The 17,364-nt window shown below is 43.1% G+C and overlaps 1 protein-coding gene across 2 annotated transcripts in view; it reads left to right on the plus strand.

Annotated features, from left to right (window-relative positions):
* Positions 1-4,206: 4,206 nt before the first annotated feature.
* The window catches only part of LOC116067922 (vesicle-associated membrane protein 712-like), a 45,995-nt gene continuing 32,837 nt past the window's right edge, over positions 4,207-17,364 (plus strand). For both annotated transcript variants that reach the window (XM_031336913.1, XM_031336914.1), the window contains exons 1-4: positions 4,207-4,333; positions 9,400-9,470; positions 12,952-13,048; positions 14,809-14,910. In XM_031336913.1, coding sequence (XP_031192773.1) covers positions 4,256-4,333; positions 9,400-9,470; positions 12,952-13,048; positions 14,809-14,910 — 348 coding nt within the window. In that variant the 5' untranslated portion in view covers positions 4,207-4,255. The remainder of the gene's footprint in view (positions 4,334-9,399; positions 9,471-12,951; positions 13,049-14,808; positions 14,911-17,364) is intronic.

A 17,364-nucleotide genomic window follows, 5' to 3' on the forward strand; every position in this document is an offset into this window, starting at 1 on the left:
GGATTCTTAGGCCCATAACTTTTCTTCCTAGTCAGCACAAGTTTAAAGCTTTAATTTCTCCTTACAGTATAACAAGATAGATTAAGACTAGGAACAAACCCTCATATCAAGGCTGGGAAATCCAGTAGGACGAATAGAGTCCCAAAGGACTCTGTTAGAAGTCCCACACACTGGAGTGGGAAAGAAGATGGAAAGAAAGGGCACCAGCTAGTTTTATGTCAACTTGACACAAGCTAGAATCATTTTGGAAAGGGGAACCTCAGCTGAGAAAATGTCCACCCCAGACTGCCCTGTGGTCTAGCCTCTGTTGCATTCTCCTAACTGACTATGGATATCAGAGGGCCCAGCTCACTATTGGTGGGGGGACCCTCAACTGGTAGTCCTGGGTGCTATAAGAAGGCAAAGTGTGATGGACCAGCCTGACTCCATCTTAAGATTAGAAGCCACCTTATTACAAGGTCAACATAAGTCCATTCCTGTTTTCTGTAAAACTTATGTTTGACTATGTCTTTACCCATTTTCTGAAATTTGACATGCTTCACACCCCTATATTCTGACCATACTGTGACTTTCACCATGATGACAAATAATTTTGAGATGCTCTGCCAAGTTCCTGCATAACTGAAAACCCTTGGAAATACCCTGCCTAGTCTTGCAGGTTTTGAGCTATATCAGCCTCACTTTCTCCTGTTTTCTCCTACTTTAGGGAGATAGCCCTTTCAAGAAGAAAATAAAGCTTGCTTAATTTGACTAAAAAATTTGAGTCAGTGGTCTTTAACTCTCATTCAGTGGGATTAGCAAGTGAACAAGCCATAAGGAGCAAGCTACTATGTGGCACTCTTCCATGGCCTCTCCATCAGTTCTTTCTCCCAGGATCCTACTTTGAGTGCCTGCTCTGGCCTTCCTGGGTCATGGACTACAAGCTGCACAGCAAAATAAGCCATCTCCTCCCCTAAGTTACTTGGGTCATGGTGTTTCATTACAGCAGTAGAAACCTTGAGGCTAATCCAAAGGAAGAGCATATAAAACTATATGGAAGCCTACATTCTCACAACCAAACTTTTTAAAATTGGAGGGATGGCAGGATACATACAAAATTTTAAAGGAGGGAGGGATACTGGAGTTTAAAGGCATAAGCAGGGATGAGATGAGATAGGACAGGAACATGTTAGCATTAACTGTTGACACGGCATAGCCTAGAATCTCCTGAGGAGAGTCAAGTGAATCTTTATCAGGTTAATCTGTAGGAATACCTTATAAGGGGTTTTCTCGACTGATAACTGATGTGGGAGGCCCAGGCCACTGTGGTTTATTTCCTGGGCAGATGGTCCTGGAATATATAAGAAAGTTAGCTGACAAAGACACCATGCACTTCAGAAACAATACCCAGAGATTCCTGAGCTGGAACTGACCTGAATTTTCAGTCCCTGAGAACTAGCTCTCATGGTACCAGGTGGTACCATGCAAGCTTCCAAAGGGAGAAAGCAGCCAACAGTCCTGCCCTGTGATGCCCAGGAACCACATCTATGACCAGCATGACAGGACGATGCTAATGGTGCAGGAGTGGATTCTTGTCTTGGCAATAACCAAGAGCTCTCTAATTAGACTTAAGACCTACTCAACAGGAGAGAAGTCCAGCTGGTGCTGAAAATTTAGCTAGCTTAACGGTTAACTCAGTGCTAGTGAGGTCATGGTTATTAGCAGAGGATCTACAGCATCTGGTTTACTAGACCATCAGAATCCCTAACAACATTCTATGAGCATTCGTCTTGATACCCATAAATAAGTGTAGTCGGCACTCCTCGTCAAGGAATCGTCACTTTGCAACAAAGAGATCACTACAGAAAACCACAATCAATCAAGTTGTGAAGTCCAGCCCCAACGGATACCTTCTGTAAAATACTCTCACCAAATCTAAGGCTAAGGGAATATTGTGGAAGAGGGGCAGAAAGATTTTAAGAGATCAGGGACTTTGCTGTGAGATGGTGTCTCCTACTAACTTCAAAAACTGCACCCATAAAGTCTCACCAACATGAGTGGACAAACACAAGCTGAACAAGGACACCGATGGGCATGGCAACATGGATGGGGAAAAGCCCAGGAGCTCTCATCCCTACACAAAGAACTACAGGCAACTGAGTGAAGCTGGGAATTGATTGTCCAGTGACAGTCATCCCTGAAATCATACATACAAGGAACATTATATGGAGTGAACAGGTTATATTTAGGAATAGATATGTACATATATGTAGTGTATGCATGCAGTAACAATTAGTGAAAAGAAGACATGGATTTGGGGGTGGGGGAGGGGCACATGGAAGGGTTTAGAAGAGGGAAGAGGAGAAAAGAGAAGGGAGAAATGCTATGCTATAATTATTATAATCTCAAAATATTAGAAAAAGAAAGCAAACAAGCTGAACCCTAATCTCGTAGCAAGGCCCTATTACTGAAGAAACATTTACTTATGTTATTAAACATGGAGAAATCAAACTGATGCCCAAATCGAAGATCTGCCTCTACTGACTAGCACTTGTGCTGAGAAGTATTTTGCACACTCCTGGAGGAGAAAAGTAATAGCCAATTTCACGAAGCCACAAACCATCTACAAGAGTCTAGAACCTGCAGTGCACTGATGTAGCACAAGTGATATGGGAGTGGCCAACTTCTGTTTCAGATTTATGTGTATGGGTATTTTGTATGTGTGTGTGCGTGTGTGTGTGCTTGTTTGTGTGTGTGTGTGTGTGTGTGTGTGTAAAGTGTATGTGTCTTGTGCCACAAAGGTCAGAAAAGGACATCATATCCCTTGGATCCGATGATAATGGACCACCGTGTGACTACTGGGAATTTAACCCCGGTCCTATGTAAGAGCGGCAAGTGCTCTTAACCACTGAGCCAATGCTACAACTCCAAAGATATATTCATTGGATGAGTATTTGCCTGCATGTATGTCTGTGCACCACGTGATGCCTGGAACCCACAGAGAAGAAGGTGTTAGATCCCTTGAAACTGGAGTCAGACATGGTTGTAAGCAGCTATGTAAGTGCTGAGAACTGAACCCTGGCCCTCTGCAAGAACAGCACATGCTCTTACCCACTGAATCGTTATCTCTTCAGTCCTCCACTTTTTGATTGGATTTAAGTCCCACTTCTTGAAATGGAACTCATATAAGACACTAAAAAGTGGCCAAGAACCTGAGTTTGGATAGGTCATGGGTCTAGGGGAAACCTACTACCACTAACCTGCTGAAGTAGCAGAAATAAAATGACTCCTTAGGACAAACTGCTATGCCCACAGAGCAGGGCACTGCTTGACCTCGCCATTAGGGTAGAGAATAATTAACACAGAGAACCCTAACTGGGCAACGTCAGAGAGGGAAACTTTGGAGCACTTATGCCCGTAACGGGGTCCCTGCTTTCCTTTCGATGCTGTGAACATTTTTGTCACCGCAAGCACAGATGGCTGTAACTAGAATTTGTTCAGAGTGTGCTGTTCTGTGAATAGTTCCAGAACAACTCAGAGGAGGTCTTCATCCTCCCACAACCAAATGCAGGCCGTGCACAAGAGATTGCTTCAATGCTTGCTTAAATTTAAGTGTGTTGCATGCGTGCGTGGTGTGTGTGTGTGTGTGTGTGTGTGTGTGTGTGTGTGTGTGTGTGTGATATGTGCGTGCACATGTAGACGCATCTTCCAAGGTTGGTCTCCACATTTTTTGAAACCAAGACTCATGGGGCCTGAAGCTTATCAATTCAGGTAGGCCAATGAGCTCCTAGGATACACCTGTCTCCACCACTCCACTCCTCAAAGGAGATTCCACCCTACAGCCGCCATGTCTTTTTCTTTCTTTCTTTTTCCCTCTTTCTTTTTTTCTTTCTTTCTTTCTTTCTTTCTTGTCAGCGTTAGTTCTGGGGATTCGAACTCAAATCTCCGTGGGTGACTTTGACGCCACAATTAACTGTATTTTTAAAACCAAGTCTTCATTCCCCTTCATTCCTAGATTGTGACTGATTCACACGCAGGTGAGGCCTAAGCAGTAAAACAGTTCTTAAATGGTTTTCCGGACTGCCCGGAGGACAGAGACCTCAAGGAACCCCCAGCATTTTCGCAGCCCTCGCCTGCTCACAGGCTCTGCCGGACTCACGGGTGGCCCCGCCTCCTCCTCTGTCAATCAACCGTTCCTCGCGCCTGCGCGGAGCAAGCGGTGCCAGTGTGGCGGGCGGTTAGGAGGCGATCGGCTACTCTCACTGGCCTGCGGGCTATGACGATCACCTACAGCTGCGTCGCTAATGGCCGAGCGGTCCTGGCAGAGCTGGCCTTGAGCGGCGGCGCCTATCAGGTACCTGCGGATCGCGCCTCCGCATCTGAGGGTTCGGTTCCTCGAGGCTGGCGCCCGCCAGGCCTCGCTCAGGACGCGGGGCGACCTCCAAGGACTCTGGGGCCGGGGCAGAAGCTCAGAGCCCGAGGCGGGAGCTGCGCCTGCGCCACCCAGGGGCTGGGGCTGGTACTGCACCGCGGGTGTCTGGCAGATTTATCACCATATCCAAGTTGATAGTCCTTTTACAAGACTTTCTCCGCCCGGAAATGACCTGCAGTTCTGCACACACTTAAAGAACGCATAAGGGTCTCAAAACTACTTCAGTCGCAGACAGCGCAGCTTGAACTCTCAGCACTCAGGATGGGAGGGCCACGAGTTTGGTGTCAGCGTGGACTATATAGACTCAGTCTCAAAAAAAGTGAAAAAACAAGCTGTAGCGCAATGTTAGAGCTCTTGCCCAGGATATGTGAGGCCCTGAGTTCAGTCCCCAACACACACACACACACGCCCCTAAAAATTGTCAGATGCCGCCTAATATTCTATCTGGACCTTAGATCCATAAAAGGTGTTTTGCTGAAGATAGGCTGTAATACTCCTGTACAGAGAAACTACTACTAGTTTAGCACAGGAAAGGGGAAGGTAGACACCACAGAGAGAACAACATGGTATTTGGAGATTCCCAAGAACCTCATTGTGGCTAGGGCACAGAATCTCTGTGTATAGGCTGGAGATGAAGCCAGAAAATTGGACAGAGAGGGGTGTGTGTGTGTGTGTGTGTGTGTGTGTGTGTGTCCTAGAAAACTGAAGAGCAATTCACGATGTACAAACGAAAGTACAAAGATTACTTGGTTACAATGTAAAGAGTGAGCCGAAAGAGAAACAACCAACTACGACTATTTGAACTATAAATAAATCCTAAGGCTCCGAGCTAAAGCAGCCATGGCACAGGGAGAAAAGAGCAGCAGATCCAGACACTTAGTAAATAAATGCCCTCTAGCATTGATACCTGGTTGAGTATCTGAAGGGATAATTCTCACAGTTTTTCTTTGGCAGCTTAAAGAGCAGAGACTATAGAGAAGGATAGGACTTAGAGGACTAGGGGAATGCAGAAGGAGGGGTGCATTGCAGTTTGAAACATACTAAGTTGTATTGCTTGTTAAAATGTTAATGCATTTTATATGCTTATTTTCTGCCTTATTTCTGAAAGCCAGAATATGCCCAGTAGGTCGTGAGTGTGTCTACTCCAAAAGGCTGGGTGTGGCAGCTGAAATAGAAGTGTGGAAGGTTGCCCAGGAAGTGTGCAGGGCGAAGGAAGGAGAGAAGGAAGAACAGAGAGCCCTGTTTAAGAAGAGTGAATTGGTGATCTAGACAACAGGAAGGTGACCATCAGTCATACTGTGAGACCCTTGGAAGAAGTAGTAGAGGAGTCAGAAGCCAGATTGCCTTGGGCCAACCGAGCAGGAAACAAGGGACTGAGGATGCTAAAAAGAAGCCATTCTCTCCCTGAACTTAATATAGGAAATGAGGAAGGCTGGCCAATAGAGGAATCATGTTCCAATATTGGCCCTCACTTGTTAATGTGTGGAGACACCCCTAAACACATTACTCTTATGGAAAGAATATGTATAGCTCAGGTGGGCACACTTATGAGCAAGACCTGAAGGACCCAAACTGCTAGCAAGAGAGGAGGGACAGCCTCTTGCTTTGAGGGGACAGAGGGAGCATGGGTGTGCGAGCATGCAGTTCAGCCTCCTGAAGTTCTTCTCTTTGCCAGTCCCTTACATGCTGGGATTTTTTGCTGCAGGCCTTAGCTGGACAGACACTCACTCCTGTGGCATTGTCCCACTTCCAAAGCTACCTTCCTCTCAGAGTTACACGCCCTAATAGCAGACACCCAAACAAAACTAAATCCGCCCTCCCCCAGGGTTTCTTCATGTGTCTCCAGGCTTGAGTTTCCCTCTGGAGACTCTTGAGTGGAGACTGAGTCACCCTCCTCTCCTTTTCACATCTGTTCCTCAGTCGCCTGCGGGTTCTGTCTCCTGAACACACCTGGATATCCCTGGGTCTCCCTCTTCTTGAATCATATATTCATTCCAGCCCTAATTTCTTCTTACCAAGCTCACTGAAGTGCCTCCTGACATGTCTTCCTCAAAGGCTGCTTCCACACTTCTGCTCAAGAGACCACTTCACAAAATGCCTACACTACTCTCTCTCCCGCTCACCTGCACCGTGTTTGGTGGCCTCTGATCACAGGCAGAGTGAAGCAAGGACACCTCCACTTGGTGGTCAGGCCCTCCCCAAGTGAAGGGATGTTTCAATTGCTCTCTCCTTCCTTCATGCAATTGGCCTCGCCCTCTGCTACCCTGAACTTGGCTTCATGTGCCCTCTTACCACCGCTCTCAAGGTCACCTCTGTACTTCCTGGCCCTCTGCCTAGAAACCACTTTTCTTCCCTTTGGGACAGTGTAATCTAATCAGTACTTTGAGACCTTTCCCACTTTTTCCTTGTCTCCATGCCAAAGCTAATGGCATCTCTCCACCAAACGACTTAACCAAGCTGAACGGGAATCTTCTTTTTCTTGCCTGTCTCTGCCATCAGATCTCATGTAAGGGGATGTTTTAACTCTGTGTTCCTTCCTAGTTGAATGCAAAGACAGCATAACACACTGTAAGTTCCCAACACACTTTATTAAGAGAAGTCACAGGTTGTCAGAGGTCAAATGGCCTCTCCTTTGAAGCATACAGGAGGTAAGAACACAAGAGGGAAGCAATCTGCAACCAGGAGTGGATTACAAGTACAGATTGCCTGCTGTGCAAAAAGCCAACCACAGAGGAAAGGAATATAGCTCTGAGCTAAGGGATTAGAAAGGATGTCATGGTTTCCCATGGTGCCAAAAACACTCATTCTCTCCCTCTCCCTCGATCCCTCTCCCCCTCCCCCCCCCACAGAAACGGTTTTTTTTCTTTTTGGTTTTTCAAGACAGTGTTTCTCTTTGTAACCCTAGCTGTCCTGGAACTCACTCTATAGACCAGGCTGGCCTCAAACTCAGGAATCCACCTGCCTCTGCCTCCCAAGTGCTGGGATTAAAGGCATGCACCACCACTGCCCGGCAAGAGACTTTATTTGAAAAAAACTTAATACCAAACTTAAATTACAAGAGCTGACCAACTGTGTTCCAGGATTCCAAGGTTAGACTGAATTCTTCCTGAAGCCCCTAGACAAGTCAGTGGGTCTGCAGCATGTGAGTTTCAGAAACACAAGAGCCCACTTTGGCTCATACTCAGTCTCCTGCTGTCATTTGTTTTCAGTCTTGCAGTAATATCATAGTTTATATTATGCAAAAAAAAACACTTGGGGAAGCTGTAAAAATGTGTTTTATTACTAATGGTGAAGCAACAGAAATGTTGTATCCCTTTAATTTTTCAAGTGTCCTAGGAAAGTCTGTCCTAGAAAATGTCTCCTTGACATTTCAGGCAGCAGCAATTGCTTTCTACCATTCATAGGCTTTACTTGTCCATAAAAGTTTCTATTTTAAGTGTTAGTTTGTGAAAATGAAAAAGTTAATTAGGAGTGTGGCTGTCTATGTGTCTTAGGTAACTTCCTTTCATGCTTTTAAAGCAGAGTAATGGGATTCCACTTAACGGACGGTAAGGCGTTCTGCATAATTATAACATCTTACATTTCCCCCAGGAAATGCCTTCATAAGGAATAGGCAGGTACAAGAGTTCTTGGCAAACATTAGTGTCTTAAAGAGAGGCGAGTAGGACTGGTGAGATGGCTCGGTGACACTACTGTCAAGCCTAATGGCCTGAGTTAGATCCCTGGAACCTGGAACCTCCCTAAAGGTGTCCTCTGAGCTCCACATGCGTGCCCCACGAGTAACACAATGCACCCCACAGACACCCACAGAGAAGAAGATTTAAGCATTGAGGGAGTAATCCTGGAGAGCAATTTGCTAAATGTATTCAGAGAATAAAAAAATGTATGTTCTTAATCCATTAACAGTTTATATACACTCTGGAGTGGATGAGATGTCTCAGTGGATAAAAGCACTTGCTATGTGAGTACAAGGGCCTGAGTTCACATCTCCAGAAGTCAAGGAAAAGTCCCCCCCCCAACCAGAGCTGAGAACATCTGTAACTATAGCACACCTGTGCAGAGATGGGAGAGAGACAGGAGAATCCTCAGAAGCTCATGTGTATCTGACACATATCCCTGTACACAAATGAGCACACATACACATACAACTTAAAGCTTATGTGTTGGAGCGTGTGTGTGTGTGTGTGTGTGTGTGTGTGTGTGTGTGTGTGTGTGTGTTTACTGAGTGTGTGTATGAGAGCTGTATGCTCACTTGTGTGCACCCAAAGGCCCTAGGAAAGCATCAAGTGTCCTGCCACTGCACCTCATTCTTTTTTGAGTTAAGGCCTCTCCCTGAATTTGGAGTTTGCATTTTCAGCCAGGTTGGCAGTCAGCAAGCTGTAGGGATGCCTCTTGCTCCCCCTTTCTCCCTCTTTTCTCCCCCACCCCAGTATGGGCATACCTGGGATCATTCCTGGCTTCTTAAATGACTGTTGGGATCTGAACTCAGGGGTTTACACGCATGCTCTTGACAGTTGAGCCATCTCTCCAGCCCCCAGACATTTTACATACAGTTTTATCAGGTAACTGACATCAAAAAGACACTTGAAAGTTTGGAGAGTTTAGCTCAATGGTAGAGCACTTGCCTAGGCCCTGGATTTGGTCCTCAGCTTCCTCCCCCCAGGAGGGGGAGAAAAAGAAAGAAAATAAAAGATACTTGATTAGCTACTGCTTCCCAGCCTTAAAACCATGAGTGATATCTGACTGTAAAGATAAGATTATCTAATGCAGCCTATATTTGCATACTTACATGTAAATATATGTAACCTACTTTCCTTTAGTTCATACAAGCATTTTTATGGCGTCTTACCTCTTACCATGCATAAGTCACACCAAATTCTCTTGGAGAAAGGGTTTTCCTTAATAAGTTAATCAGATGTTGGTAATTGTAGAACACTGAGGAGATTCTGAGTCTTCTACAAAGTAAATCCTGCTTTTTTTTTCCCTAGGAAGCTGCTGCAAAGGTGCTTAGACAAGCGCTTCTGAAAGCTGAACCAACGACCATAATTCAAATAGGAAGGTAAGGTGCACTCAGTCAATCATTCTCCTTCCAGCTGATGAGTCTAATGATGACATGAGGAGAGTTAAAGGCATTGCACACACTATTGGCCAACCTCATGGGAAGGGAGAAGTCTGTATGTGAAAGTGTGAGACCATGAATGGAAGTGATAGTTGCCAAGTCCAGGACAATGGCTACCTATGCAAAGGGAAGGGAGGGCCATGCAACTGAACAATTCAGGATATATGGACATCACTGTATCAGAAATGTCCTTACTGGGATGTGGGGCTTATACAGTGTTCTGTTATTCAGTTTTTCTCCATGGCTTTTCATATACCTAAAAAACTTCATTCATGGAAGGAAGGAAGGAAGGAAGGAAGGAAGGAAGGAAGGAAGGAAGGAAGGAAGAGAGAAGGAAAGAAAGAAACTTCTATTTTAAAATATATTAGCCATTACTGTTAAATTTTACTTGGGATATTTCGTATATTCTAAACCAATCTTAAAACACTACTAAAGAAACAGGTGGGCAAATCAAGAGAATTTGTTATTTTAGGTTGCTTGCCTGTTGTTGTTATTGTTAATGTTTGAGACAGGGTAGCCCAAGCTAGCCTAGAACTCATGACAGTCCTCTTGCCTCAGCCTTCCAAGTGCTGAGGTTACTAGTGGGTCACCATGTTTGGCCAGCCAGTCTGTCTGTCTCCTCTCTCCCTCTCCCTCTCCCTCTCCCTCTCCCTCTCTCTCTTTCCCTCTCCCTCTCTCTGCCTTTCTCTCTCTCTCTCCTTCTTTCTTTCTTTCTTTCTTTCTTTCTTTCTTTCTTTCTTCCTTTCCCTCCTCCTTCTCGTCTTCTTCTTTTTAATAAAAAGGAGCTTATTTTAACTTGTCAAAAAAAAATAGTTACAAACAACAAATCCAGGCCAGGTGACCCATGTGGTCCCAGCTACTCAGGAATTGCAGACCAACTTGGGAAACTTAACAAAATTTATGATAAACAAAATAAAAAGCCTGTAGCTTTTTTTTTTATTTGAAGTACTATAAGGGACTTCTCCCAATAGTAGCTGCCACCTACCCCTAAAAAGCAGTCAGTCAGTCCCCTGCCAGCCACCCCCAGGCCAACACAGGTCTAGTGCGGTCGCTCCTTCCTCCCTTCCTGAATATCAACTACCTCGATTCTGCAAAGTTATTTCCTGGTTGCCAAGGTACCTGAAAGGGCCTCTCAGCAGTGGATCAGCCCTGCCTCCTTCCAGCTTCATTCCTTTTGCACATTCTCCTTCCACCCCTTTCCAGACAGTTTATTGTTAAAGAATTTATAGTTCCTCGTTGTCTAGGTTTGCTGACTGCTCAAACACAGATCCCCATGCTCCTAGCAGCCAGGTCCAGAGGCTCAATCCTCAGCAAGAGTGCTGGTGCTTGGTGGCATTTAATGCCTTGTTAATTTGCATCTGAGATGACGCGGTCATCCATCCTAGTGCCAGCAACCTTCAGGGTCTAGATCCAATCCAATCAATCAGTGAATCTGTGCCTCTCCCTTCCTAACATAGCCAGCCACCATCATCTTGTTTGGGCCACTTGACTGAAGTCATCTTTCTTATTTTGTTTTATTTCTAATGATTGTTTCTTTAAAAGCTTTTGCTGAATAGCATCTATACTTATGCAAAATGACATGTGTTTCCAAAATGAAACCCAGAGCCAGTTCCTTCCAGGTCTAATCTTCATTCCTGTTTTTCTGCACACTGCTCTCTCCCTCTATAGACAGGCAAGCACTTTGAACAAGATGTGGGCTTATAATTTCCTTTCCTTTTCTTTCTTTCTTTCCTACAAGTCCTGCTTCTTTAGGAATTTCTTATGTAACGAATATAGGTATTCATACTTCTCTCATTGTAGCATGTGCACGTGGGAGACTTTAATTTGCTTTTGTCAGTTAACATATGTTCTAGATACCAAGTATTTGCATTTTTTAATGTTAAAAATAGCCTCCAGGTCTTATTAATAATATTATAAGCATAAATTTAAAATGCCTCTTCATTTCACATCGGGTGTCAAGAGTCTTAAAAACCACACTCAAGTAGATGGTGGAAGTGGCCATTCTTTTTTAGCAGTTTCTTCCAAGATCATTAAACACAAACCAGATATGGTCACTTCTGTCTGGAACCCCAGCACTGGAGAGAGGAGGGCAGAAGCATGGAGAGCTAGGGCCATCCTGGGTGGCACATTTTATTCATGTGATCTGTTTCTTGAAGTTCTCATTCTTAGATATATCCAATTTAATATCTGGCCAAGTCTGTTGCCTGTTAATCAATTGGAGATGCTGTGTCTTAGTCAGGGTTTGTATTCCTGCACAAACATCATGAACAAGAAGCAAGTTGGGGGGGTGGAGGGAAGGGTTTGTTCAGCTTACACTTCCACATTGCTGTTCATCACCAGAGGAAGTCAGGACTGGAACTCAAGCAGGTCAGGAAGCAGGAGCTGATGCAGAGGCCATGGAGAGATGTTCCTTGCTGGCTTCCTCCCCCTGCCTTCCTCAGCTTGTTGTCTTATAGAACCCAAGACTTCCAGCCCAGGGATGGCACCACCCACAATGGACCTTCCCACCCTAGATCACTAATTGAGAAAATGCCTTACAGCTGGATCTCCTGGAGGCATTTCCTCAAGGGAGGCTCCTTTCTCTGTGATACTGCAGCCTGTGTCAAGTTGACACACAAAATCAGCCAGTACACACTGTATTCAAAAAGACTGCAGTCTAGGCACCAAGCAGTGAAGAATGGAGGAGCTCCCCAAGGGCCTGGCTGCAGCCTAGAAGTTGGTGTTATCTGGACAATGCATACTTTAGCAAATTGGGACAAGTTTCATTCTCCTTTCCCTGCTTGTCCTGTCCTCTAGACTACTCAGCATTAGTAATTCACAGCTTGAGATGCTAAATTATTGTATTGGAAAGCCAAGAAGTGCAGAAGGAACTGTCGCCCTAAGAATGTGTGGGAGCAGACATCAGTGACAGTATTTCCTGCTGTGTTAGGAGAGATACAGACTTGTTGCTTCATTAAAGACATTTCAAGTCTGTATGATAGATAAAATCAGATCATCTCATTTCCCCTTTAGTGCGATTTCCTTACATTGATGCAACTTTCAACTTAACATCATCTAGTTTTTGAAACATATAAAAGCTCTTCTAGCTACAGGTGTGAGCTCAAGACCACCTGAGCCACAAAGTAAGGCCCTGACCTGAAAAAACAGAGAGTTCTCTGTCCTCCCAAGTGAAATGGTACATGCCTGTAACCCATGCACTCGGGAAGCAGCACTGTCAAACGTCTGAGGCTAGCCTAGGCTACACAGCAAGTAGAAAGCCAGCCTGGGCTACATAGTGAAGTCTTGTCTCAAAAACAAGTTACATATAAATTGTGTATATAGTTTTTGAACCATAGTGACTGCTTCTAAATGAAAAACAAGTAATTCAGTGTGTGGGTAAGTAATTTCTTCAATATTATAAATAGATGTATTCTTTTCAAAGCTATGTCTACCATACTCTCTTTATTGATGGAATCACTTACTTGTGTGCTACAGACAATGGCTTGGATACTATAGCACCATCTGCATTTCTTAAAAAAGTAAGTAACTCTTTCCACTGTTGTCTTGGCATTTTAAGCTACTGAAGTTATAAGCTCTCTGCCCTGTGGTTCGTTAGTAATGGCGCCACTTGCTCATCTGCCCCTAACTCTAAAGTGGGCTCTACAAAAACCTTCTACTGAGATCTGTTTAAACACCTTATTATATTTGCTTTCTTTTTAAACTTAAGAAATTAAGCTACAATAGCATATGACTTCACAAATAACTATGTGCATAGGGAGATCAGTGACCAAAATTGTTAGAACAGTATTTTAGAGACACATCTGCTACAGTATGTTATAGTATATAAATCAGTTATAAGAGCTGAATGAAAATAAATATTATTTTTTATTCTTTGATAGTTACGTACATTCAATAATATTTCAATAATATTTACTTCTACCCCCTCCAGCCATGCCTAGATCCCCCAGCACATTCCACACAGGAAATATTGTCTTTAAATGAAGATATAGGATCTTTAGGGGAAATTGTAACAGAATTGCCAGCAAGTATAAGTTATGGTAGAGTGAAATTGTATACGTTTCTGAGAGGCTAGCTGCAGCAGATATTACCTGTTGCTCCAGATCTACTCTCAGCCAATCACAGATCTCAGAAAAGGCAGTCTAAAGACATGCTAGAGCTGAGCATCCTCCTGGCAACTTCTATAGTGGCTTCTTATTTTTATTTTTTATTTATTTTTATCCTATATGTAAGTCTTTTGTCTGCATGTATGCAAGTGCACCACATGGTACAGTCCCCATGGAGGTCAGAGGAGGACACCAGATCCCCTAGAACTGTGACTACAGGTGGTTGAAGGCCACTGTGTGGGTGCTGGGAACTGAGCCTGAGTCCTCTGCAAGAGCAATAAGTGCTCTTAACTGCTAAGCTGTCACTCCAGTCCCTGTTTCTTGTTTTGAAAAGTACATGTTCCTAATCTTCAACTCTCTATATTTGTAAATATATAACTAAGATAACTAGTTTAATAAAAATATTGACTCCATTTGTTCTACTACAGTTACTAATAGTTATTGTCCATCACATTGTGCATATATTTTATCTGCTCAGAGCACATGTAACATTGATACAGCTCCTACTGCAACTGTATATAAAGTCAGACATATAGCCTAAAGATTGTGATTCTCTCTGCATTGACAGTAGAGAGTTCAGCTCAGAGAGAAAAGCATTTAGTGATCTTACTGAGTACTCGCTACTTTACTCCTCCTTGCCCAACTTCACCGCCCTCTAAAGAGCAAGCAACACAAAACCGCTGCCCAGGTCGATTTTACCAGTATTTCTGAGAGACACAATGCTAAGTACAAACAATTGCTGGGATTCTGTTTTGAAGTGTTGGAATATCTTATAACTTTCATTTGATGGAAAGTCAGGGCACTTAGCATTGTTTTGTAATTTTCGAGTAGATTTTGAAGACAAAGGGAGGAGAGAAAAATTATAGCAAAATTTAGAAAATGTCACAGATCTCAGATTTCCTTGTTCCTGCTCTGTGATCTTGGATGTAACAATGGAAGAAGGAAGTACCTACAGGCATAGTCTATGACTCTGGTTTGTGCTAGAACCCTGGATAAGCCTATGCCATACATGGTGTTGATAATTATCATGTCTTACAGAAGAAAGGATGCCCTGCCACACAAATGCCAGCAGTGTTTCAAGTTTTTGCCATGCTTTGCTTCAAAAGAACATTTACTCTGTTGTTCTGCACTTGGAATTACCCATACAGGTTACATATTTCCATTAATTTCCCCAGGTTAGTGACATTTTTACAAGAATTCCTTGGATGTCACAAGAACATTTTTTTCCTTCAAATGCACTTGCTACAGATTTTCAACAAATACTAGCACAGCACATGGTATGTACCTCACCTTGTAATCCTAAGCTCATCGAGGCAACCGAGGAGTCGGTTCTAAGAGTGGGAGGGAAGGAAGAACTGTGTGTGAGGAGCTAATGCTCACACTGGGATGTCCCAGAGCAGCAGAGAACAGGTGTGGCATGCTGCAGCAGCAGCATTCACATTCTTATATGCAGCCATTTCAGAGCAAAGGAATAAATACAAATATGCGAGTTGCTTATTTTAGTTTAAAAGTAAAAGGATAAACCAAAAATGTTTAACTGGCTGCCTGTGTGGGATTGAGGAAGCAAAGGAGGGCTGAGCTGGGGCTGGAGAGATGGCTCAGTGGTTAAGAGCACTGACTGCTTTTCCAGAGATCCTGAGTTCAATTCCCAGCAACCACATGGTGGCTCACAACCATCTGTAATGGTATCCAGGGCCCTCTTCTGGTGTGTCTGAAGACAGTGACAGTGTACTCATATACATAAAATAAATAGAGTTTTTTTTTTTTTTTTTTTAAAAAGGGGGTGAGGGCTGAGCTGTCAGAGAGAGACACTAGGTATCTGTATAAAACCTGTGTTTGAAAACTTGACTTTTAAATCATGTAATTGTTTTGTATAATTAAAAAACACTGTTAAATTAAAATTTAAAACTAATCTTTATTGGATGAAATAAGATGTCACTAAAAGGCAAACACTTTATAATTCTAGTTACATGAGGTATTAATTAACTTGCTTAAGATGGAAAGTGGAGTGTAGCTGCAAAGGATGCAGAGAGGGGAATGGGCCATGGGTGTTGATCTAGACAGCAGTGTCCATTACTTAACTGCTGGGGATTGCCCCGTGCTGTTTGCATTTTGATGTTAATTCTGGTTAAGGGAAGCTATGTTTTGTCAGGTAAATTCTAACAGGGTTGAAGACTGGTTGTAGTCTCATCGCAAACTCAAGCTGGTTAGCATCGAGAGAGAGATGATATAGATTTGAGAGGATGGTTTTCAGATGGTATACAAGCTAAAACCAGGACATAATTCAAATATAAAACTATAAGCCTTTTAAGTTAGGATAGATGGTAGGGGTGCTTTATCTAATTTGACAAAATTGATGGACTGGGTAGTAAATGAATCTTATACTTTATAAATTACATAATTGAAATAGTTGTGTTCAATATATCTCTGAAAGAAAAAAGCCTTTTAATTGGACAAAAAGGGGAAATGTTGTAGATTGCCCTGGAGCTGTTTACATTTTGATGCTAATTCTGCTTCCACAAGAGGAGCTGCCTTCACTCCCTACCTATTCAGTATGGTACTTGAAGTCCTAGACAGCAATCAGACAACAAAAGGAGATCAAAGGGATAAAAATTAGAAAGGAAGAAGTCAAATTATCACTATTTGCTGATGATATGATAGTATACTTAAGTGACCCCAAAAATTCCACCAGAGAGCTCCCTAAACCTGATAAACAACTTCACCAAAGTAGCTGGATAAAAAATTTACTCAAGCAAATCAGAGGCCTTCCTCTAATTTGATAAACAGGCTAAGAAAGAAATTAGGGAAACAACACTTTTCACAATAGTCACAAATGATATAAAATGCCTTGGTGTGACTCTTACTAAGCAAGTGAAAGATCTGTATGACAAGAACTTCAAGTCTCTGAAGAAAGAAATTGAAGAAGATCTCAGAAGATGGAAAGATCTCCCATGCTCGTGGATTGGCAGGATTAATATAGTAAAAATGGCCATCTTACCAAAGGCAATCTACAGCAATCACCATCAAAATTCCAACTTAATTCTTCACAGAGTTAGAAAGAACAATTTGCAAATTAATCTGGAATAACAAAAAACCTAAGATAGCAAAAACTATTCTCATCAATAAAGGAACCTCTGGTGGAATCACCATCCCTGACCTTAAGCTGTACTACAGAGCAATTGTGATAAAAGCTGCATGGTATTGGTACACTGACAGCCGGGTGGATCAATGGAATAGAATTGAAGACCCAGAAATGAACCCACACACCTATGGTCACTTGATCTTTGACAAAGGAGCTAAAACCTTTGTGGAAAAAAAAGACAGCATTTTCAAAAATGGTGCTGCCTCAACTGGCAGTCAACAAGTAGAAGAATGCAAATCAACCCATTCCTTTCTCCTTGTACAAAGCTCAAGTCCAAGTGGATCAAGGACCTCCACATAAAACCAGATTCACTGAAACTAATAGAAAAGAAAGTGGAGAAGAGCCTCGAGCACATGGGCACAGGGGAAAAATTCCTGAACAGAACACCAATAGCTTATGCTCTAAGATCAAGAATTGATAAATGGGATCTCATAAAATTACAAAGCTTCTGTGAGGCAAAGGACACTGTCAATAGGACAAAATGACAACCAACAGATTGAGAAAAGATCTTCACCAATCCTCTATATCTGATACAGGGCTAATATCCAATATATACAAAGAACTCAAGAAGTTAGACTCCAGAGAACCA

The sequence above is a fragment of the Mastomys coucha genome, unplaced genomic scaffold, assembly GCF_008632895.1.
Source record: "Mastomys coucha isolate ucsf_1 unplaced genomic scaffold, UCSF_Mcou_1 pScaffold22, whole genome shotgun sequence".
Taxonomy (NCBI): domain Eukaryota; kingdom Metazoa; phylum Chordata; class Mammalia; order Rodentia; family Muridae; genus Mastomys; species Mastomys coucha.